Genomic DNA, 8,647 nt, shown 5'->3' on the forward strand with positions numbered 1-8,647 from the left:
ATGAAGGAATAAAAGAAGGAAGGAAAGAAGGGAGGGAGGGAGGAAGGAAGGAAAAAAGGAAGGAAAAGAGGGAGGGAGGAAGGAAGGGAGGGAAGGAAAATGGGGGATTATCAAGCAACATAATTTGGAAGAATAACAGAGCCTAGGTTTGAGTCCTGGCACTGCTATTCATTCACCTTGTGCAAAGCAGTTCACTTCTCTGGGAATTAATTTTGCCCTAAACACAGTGGGACTAGATGATTTCTTAAAGTCCCTTCCAGATCTAAATCTATGATTCTGCCAAATGGGCAATGAGTTGCAACAAGAAATATTTTGCAAACAGATTAAAGAACATTAGAATAAATATAGAAATGTAATAAGGAAATAGGTTTCCCTTCCCCAAGGAGCCAAGAAAAATGTAGCCCTGCTCACTAATAGAAGAGTGTAATGAGAGTAATAGTATGAAAAAAAATCTTTTCAGGTATAAAGAGAAAATGATAGAGAGAAATGGATAGGCTGGCAGTAAAGAATAAATCACATTTGAGCATTTAATACATAAAAACATACTATATGTGATAAACAGAGCTTAAGGTTAAACCACTATTAATTGGAAATAATAAGAAAGATGTCAGTGCCCTGTGACCTCTGGGCCCCCAAGAGAAAAGAGACCACACTGGAAAGTACTGTAAAAGATACAACTTTTGCTGACCTCCTGACTAAGAAATCCCTTTGGTATTTCTGTGATCAAAACCCGAAGGAAACTCTTAGAGAGCTGAACACACAACACTCCCCAGGATAATTCCTATAAAAATATAATTTTATGTTTTTATGTAGATGATGTCATCAAGACAAACTATCAGGAACAAAAGGAAAGAAATCTAGGGTCACCTAAAGCCTATACTCTCTCTCTGTAGAACAGTTCTATCCTGTATTGACTAGAACATTCTGTCCCTAGCAGAAAAACTATTCTTGTGCCTCCCTGCTACTGTGTGCTGGCTATAGGCAAATGCAGTGTGTGGAAGAGACTGGTGCATTCCTCACAGCCATTAAGATTAACTACTGCTTTCTTGCCTCTACAGTTGAGCTGCATTTCTTCCCCTATGCTAACTTAAATACTTCAAGGATATGTGATTTGTTTTGGTGTGGACAATATCTATAACTTCATAGATTATACATTTCTCTCTCTCTCTCTCTCTCTCTCTCACACACACACACACACACACACACACACACACACACACACACACACAAACTCTCATGCACGTGTGCGTACACACACATGACTCAGTAGATGGTCTTCCAATGTTTCTTTGGCCAAAAAAGTATATCCCTGCAGTTAGTTTAGTGCAGTCCCTTTCCAAATTTAGTTAGGCTTTTCCTCAGACCTCAGACAAAACAAGAAGGGTCTGCCTACAACTCATGAGATTTTAGATTAGAAATGTGGAGATGATCATCACTCCAAGAGAAAATGATCAGACTATTCTAATCTACTGCACTCAGAGCAGTAAAGTCTGGTAACATATATCTTAGAGTATTTGAGTGATAGTTTATAATATTATGATAAGGCCCCTAATTATTTTCAAGTCTTTAAAGGTTAGGAAAGAATAAAGTTAGTGTGCCTCAGGTTTTGAAAGGAAAAGAAAGAACCTGACATGGTTACATATAGGTTCTTCCAGGCAACAAGCAACCATGTTTTGTTTTGTTTTGTTTTTTGTTTTTTGCAACATATTTAGTATTTTTCAGCCTTGTTATTTTTTCGGGCTGTAGAAATCATCTGAAAAATCAACAGAATCAGAAAAGGAGAGATAGCAGGTAAGGACTTGAATAGAAATCTGACTCCCATAGCTTCCTTCATCAAGCTAAGGGACAACAACCCAATTAACCAAACAGAAACTTAGAAAACTGAGCATTCATTTATAATGTTTAAATGTTATTTAATACCTCTTCTTATAAGGTACATGACTTTAGTTCAGAAGCTCTGTAGAGACTTTTTTCATGTAAGCCAGAGGGAAACAGAAAAAATGATTCAATATTATAAGCTTAGTTTGTAAAAAACCAGAACTATCTAATGCCAATTCAATAACAAGAGGATAATAACTGAAACTCTCTCAGTACTAAAAGGTTTCTAGGAATGAGGGTCTCCATCATCTCCTTTTGGAATCAAATGTTAAAATTTCATGTGACACTTTCAATTTTAAGTATACAATAAACATTAAATGCCTCCTGTATATAAGATACTGTTCTATGTGCTCAAGTTAAACAAGTACGTTAAGAGATTTGTAAAAAATAAAAATAAACTAGAAAAAAGTACCTGGCTTCTTGGGACATTTCTGGCATTTGTGAAAGCCCCATGAAGTGCCCACGGTGCCACAGCAATCTTCTTGCTTTGAAAGTCCAGGGAGTGCTTTACCACACTGCAATGATTAAGTGTGAAAAAAGAAAGTTATTGTTAGTGTAAAAAACATTGAACTCTAGAATACTGCAGCATTTCACAATCACATAATAAAACAGTTTCCTTGTTATCCATAGAGAAGGGAAAAGTTTTTGTTTGCTTATTTAAGCATCTTTTAAACAAAAGCCAAAACAGACTTATGTGTCATTAAAAATAAATATTTCCAAGTAAGTATTCCTTTCACTGATATTTTTAAGCCAATGACTCAGAAAAATCTGTCCCTATTCAGAGCATATAACAAAACTTTTGAAGTTCCCAGAATACCCTCTCTTTTAAAACATATAAGTTTAACAAAGAATTTTAGGTGTCTTTTTTTTTCAACTATTTTAGTAGTCTTTGTGGTATTTTTAATGCCTAAACATGACTCAGAAAGACCTACCTTCTATGAAGTCCACAATTTTGTTAGGACAGAGGAACATGTGGCCTTGGGGCAGGGCTGATCAGTAATGACCTGATCCTACATGCCAGTTATGTGGACAAATCTAACACATATCACATAATATAAACAGGTGTGGGGGAAAATTCAACTAAATCAATCAAAGACCAGACAATTTCATAGCCAGAAAAGTAAGGTCTATTGTTTGGGAGGTAAGAAAAGCTGTTAAAAATATAAATAATGCACAATATGAATGAACTAGTATCAGGATAATCCATTTCCAATATGTTCTGTTTTGTAAGTCAAATTGTGTTTATAATCTACCTTCCTTTTTTAATCAGTTAAATTTAGAAACAATATTCTACACTTACAGTCAGCATCTATACATATGCAGATCATTCATTTACAGTGCCTTTTAGGCATGGCTTAAGTAAAACTAAAGCAATCAAGACCTTCTGTTTGTCTATGCTCAAGATTTAAATTCCACTTTTCGCCTTGGTTTCTTCAAATTTTCTCTACAGTGGGGTAAAAATAAGTCCCTTGGAGTTCTTGAATCGCAAAAAAAGTCAACATGCAAGGTTTCATTGCACAATTAGGCTCCTTCATTCCACTGTTTTATTTTTATGGGGTCATAGCCAAAAACAGCACAGGCTATATCCAAATCCGTTAAGGGGCAAAGTAGATGCTATCACAATACTGTGGGATTTTGATTAAACTAGACCTGTATGGCATAAGAATGGATTGAAAATGAATGAATGAATGAAATCATGGTTTTAAAGGAAGGAGGAGGGGAGAAATTCACACATGCCCTTTTAGTTTTGGTGGTGGTGGTGTTCAGTTGTGTCCAATTCTTCCTGACCTCATTTGGGGTTTTCTTGGTAAAGATACTAGATTGGTTTGCCATTTCCTTCTCCAGCTCATTTTATAGATGAGGAAATGAGGCAAACAGGGTTAAGTGACTTGCTCAGGATCATACAGTTAGTATGCACCTAAGACCTGATTTGGACTCAGGAAGATGTTTTCCTGACTTCAGGATCAGCACTCTATCTACTGTGCCACCTAGCTACTCTGCCATTTTAGTTAACTCAAGATAAAAAAATTCCTTAGTCCATAATCTTGAAAATGAGAGTCAGTCAGAAAGGAGAAGGGGCAAGACTTGAGAGTGATGACTCAGGAGTCTAAGATCCCCATTCTACATATATACACAAAGATCTATTCTTCTAGCTATTATATGCTACTAGAATTCTTTTTTTTTTAAACCCTTAACTTCTGTGTATTGGCTCCTTTGTGGAAGAGTGGTAAAGGTGGGCAATGTGGGTCAAGTGACTTGCCCAGGGTCACACAGCTGGGAAGTGTCTGAGGCTGGATTTGAACCTAGGACCTCCCGTCTCTAGGCCTGATGCTCAATCCACTGAGCTACCCAGCTGCCCACTGTGCTACTAGAATTCTAACCTCAGTGAGGCTATATGAGGAGCAATTTGGCTAAATGAAATAAAAATGCTGTTTGAAATGCCATTCTTCAAAATTATTATCATAATTTTCATTGCCATCACAAGAATAAACCTTCATTTTATTTTAACTACATTTTATATACAGATTGAATTGTTTCATACAAATTAAAACAGAAATGGATTTTTCCCCTATGTGAATGAATGAATGAATCAACCAACATTTATTAACTGTCTGCTCTGAGCAGAAGCATGACTCAGTGCATAGAGAGTGTGCTTCAGTGTCAGGAAGATCTAGGTTTAAGTCTCATTTCTGACTCACACCAGTTAAGTGAGTTAAGCTCTCAGTAGCACAGTTACCTCTGATATGATAAATTGCAAATCAGCTGCTGATTTACTTTGATAGAAAAGGGATCCTCACAAAAAGTTCCCTATGCCAATCTGTATAAGAAAAAAAGTCAGGAACTATGCTAGGCACTAGGAACGCAAAGACAAAAATTAAGAAATAGTCCTCATTTTAAAGAAGCTTATATTCCACTGGGAGAGACAAGATATGCACTTAATTACATTCTCTCTCTCTCTCTCTCTCTCTCTCGCTCTCTCTCTCTCTCTCTCTCTCTCTCTCTCTCCATAAAGTTACTGGGATGGGTAGTAGAATGCCATATGTAAAGAATAATAAGTAGACCATAGCAAGCACAAAGAGGAATAATGTATAATAATAACCTTAAAATCATAGGTTGGAGCATAAATAACTGCCTCTTTTTCTAGTGAAAATCATTGCTCATTCATCATTATATCATATGAAATTATAATCCTGATAAAGTACTCTATTGAAGCATTTTCATTATTTTTTAGAGAGCCAACTCTAGAAAAAAGCTATTTAAAAAAACTAATACATTAGGTTGCATTTATAGAAGCTTAGAACACATTAAGTTGTAGTCCTAATTGAACCATCTATTTCTGAAGTGCTGGGTTTAGTTCTGAATGCCACCTTTTCCAAGAAAACTTGACAAGTCAGTTGTATTCAAAGATGGAAAATTAGGATGGTACAGTTTCTAAAACACAAGATGAAGGATGAGAATAGTTGAAAGGAATGGAGATGTTAAGTTCTGAGAAGATAAAAGAGGTTGGGGAATAACATAATAGCTGATCTTCAACTATCTGAAGAGTTTTCCTATTGAATAGAATGTCACCTTGTTTAGGGTTGCATCAGGTGGCAGAACTTGGAACCAAATGGGCAGAAGTTTCCAAGAGAGGAGTTTTCAATGAGTAAAAGGAGAACTTTCTAATAGAGCTAACAGTCAAAAAGGTACCCTTAAGAAGCAGTGAGATTCATCATCACTACAAATATTACAAAGCTGAGAGGCAAAGGCCAAAAGAATATTATGGAAAAGCTAGATAGATAGCTATATTAAGTGGAAGATTAGATTAAATGACTTCTAAGGTCACTAAAAATAGATATATTAAGTATCTACTTTATTCTAGGTACTAAAAATATGAAGACAAAAATGATAAACCTACTGTCAGAAAACTTACATTTTACAATACTGGGAAAATATAAACTTATTCATTCATAGAAAAACACAATGCATGATCTTTATTAAAAACGCATACACAATGATAGGAATGGGAAGAAGGCACTAACAAGGCAATCAAGAAGTGCCTCTTCAGGCAAGTAGCACTTAAGGTGAGCCTTGAAGGCATTAAAGGCTTTGAAGATATGAAAATGAAAAGTGAAATCATTTGAGGAACGTGAGATAGATGTGCAGGAGGAGCTCAAATGAAGAGTAAAAAGGTCAGTTTAGCAAGAATACAGAGTACATGGTAAGGAATAAGGTGTAATCAGTACAGAAAAACAGGCAGACAAAATATCAGAGAAAGACAGAAGTGGGATCCAGGAAGAATAGGTTTGATACATATAGATAAAAGCATACAGAGAATGGTAGTCAGGGAAGGGAGCTTTAGCCTAGGTCATCATTGGTGAACCTTTACAGATTTCATGTGCCCAGAGGGCAAATTCAAACTGTCAGTGAGCCCCCACATTACCTGAGAGAGCTGAAGGAGAAAGTGCTAGCTTTGGGCCACTGGAAAGAGGGGTGAAGCAAGCAAAAAATGTCTTCAGGGCACTAGGAAGAGGGGAAACAGAGCAGCTCCTGGAGTGCCAACTCTGCACCAAAACACTGGCCTAGGCCATCTATGACAGGTTGCCAATAATTCTCAAAGAACTCAAAGGACATTAGATTATCACACTCTGACAGGTACCAATGGTAACTGATTATGCAAGTGGTAGAAAGCAGATGGGAGGGGAGAGGGCAAAGGCACAGCATACATGGCAGCAAGTGAGTTGTCAAGATGCTTTTTAAAACCAGGTGTCTTTGTGGGATAGGCTGAAGCTCAAGCTAAGGCTAGTTAGAGCTAAGGGGTTAAGATAAGGTTTTACTCATTTATCCTCCATTCCACAAGCAAGGTAGCTCTGTCCAAAGGAAAGCTCTCAGGCTGAGATATAGCTCCAAGAGCTGAGCAGAATTTTAAAAACAGAAAAACAAAGAAGACAAGAGAAACACAGAATGGTACCAACTTCTTTCGTTCTACATATGCCCCAACATGCATACACCCAGGACTAGAGATCCTCTCATCCAGCAAACATAAAAATGTGGAATGAGTCAAAAATACCCAAAACCCGGGGACAAGTTTTAAAAAAAATACCTAAAGCAGCTCAGGGGTAGAGGAGATTGAAATGGCCATTAATGTCATGCTTTTAGTGCCCTTTCTTCACTAGTATACTCTCTAAAGAATTAGGTGATGAGACCTAGAAATGAAAGTAGAATACATAATCTCCCTGCCCTCATCTCTTTGCCAACTATCCTAGAGGTGATGATATGCAGATACTACTGGATTAATGCCACAGCCCTCCAGGACTCATTTGAAAAAAATATTAAAAGATCATAGCTCGACACTTTAAAAGATTCATAATTTCATCAAGATGGACACTGCCCCTCTTATTGATATAGATATTCATTACAACTTTACTGAGTTAATGTCTCAAAAAAAAGTCACCACCTGGCAGCCAGCCTTCTAGTGATAACTCTAAAGCTATAAAACCATAACAGATCTCTTAAGTCATTTAAAAACTTTTAAAAAATTTTAGGTTACTTTAAAATTAATGGAGTGCAAGTGATATTCTTTCATAAAATATAATTCATAGGATCCATTTGATACTTGACCTCCATCTAGAAGTAGGGCCACAGCACTTTCATGATACTGGTAATTAAATTGTGATCACTACTGGTNGAAGTAGGGCCACAGCACTTTCATGATACTGGTAATTAAATTGTGATCACTACTGGTTTAAATCTTCATTTAAATATATGAGTTGGAGTAATGTTTCCAAACTCTGATTCATCTGGCACTCAAGGCTTATGATTTTTGTCAGTAAAAATTGGCAGCTATCACAACTGTGATTCCACTACTTCAGTCATGAATTGGACCTTGGAGGTGTATGTAGCAAGCCTAAAAATTTAAGGGTTGTCTCAGTGATTTTGAGTTCTCACTTGTACTGACACATTAGAGGCAAATAATAAGACCTCCTTATAACACCTTCTGCTTTAACACAGAATTCTTTGTAAGGTTATTCTATCTTGCATTCAATTTAAGAGAATTTATATAATAATACACAAGAAGCCCCATATATAAAGACAGCCTTCTGTGTAAAATTGGGCAAGTCACTTAATCTTTTTTGTCCTCAGTTTTCTCAAATATAAAATAAAGGGGTAGAAGTAGGTGGACTCTAGGGCCCCTTTTACCTCTAATATGATGGTTGTGATAAAAATCCAGTGTAGTTGTCCAAAAGCCCTACTATTTTTGGCATTAGTACTGATCATAAAAAGGTGACATTGAAATATTGTGATAAAACCCATCTATTATATCAATCAACAAGCATTTATTAAGAATCCAATATGCCAGGTATTGTGCTGAACACAGGGGGATACAGAAACAAAAATGAAATTGTCCCTATACTCATAAGACGTATGGGGAAAGGATTAACTACATAGATAAGAAAATACAAAATATATGCAAGCTTAATATAAAGTAATTTCAGGACAGGACTCTAGTAGATGGGTGAATCAGAAAACACTTCACTAAAAGGAAGGAGGAAGGACAAGAAACAAGCATTTATTAAGTACCTATTGTGTGCCAGACACAGAGAAAAGCACATTATAAATATTTCATTTGATCCTCACAACAACCCTGGAAGATAGGCACTATTATTACTCCCACTCTAGAAATAATAAAAAAACAAACCTAAAATTTAAAAAGGATGAAAGATTGAACAATGACCAAAAAGGTCCAAATCTCTCTCTCTCTCTCTCTCTCTCTCTCTCTCTCTCTCTC

At 36.4% G+C, this 8,647-nt stretch overlaps 1 protein-coding gene across 24 annotated transcripts in view; it reads right to left on the minus strand.

The window, feature by feature from the left end:
* LTBP1 (latent transforming growth factor beta binding protein 1) overlaps window positions 1–8,647 on the minus strand; it is a 481,657-nt gene that overhangs the window by 219,271 nt on the left and 253,739 nt on the right. For all 24 annotated transcript variants that reach the window (XM_044663664.1, XM_044663663.1, XM_044663682.1 and 21 more), the window contains one exon: window positions 2,291–2,393. In XM_044663664.1, coding sequence (XP_044519599.1) covers window positions 2,291–2,393 — 103 coding nt within the window. The remainder of the gene's footprint in view (window positions 1–2,290; window positions 2,394–8,647) is intronic.

This window comes from Gracilinanus agilis, chromosome 2, assembly GCF_016433145.1.
Source record: "Gracilinanus agilis isolate LMUSP501 chromosome 2, AgileGrace, whole genome shotgun sequence".
Classification (NCBI taxonomy): Eukaryota; Metazoa; Chordata; class Mammalia; order Didelphimorphia; family Didelphidae; genus Gracilinanus; species Gracilinanus agilis.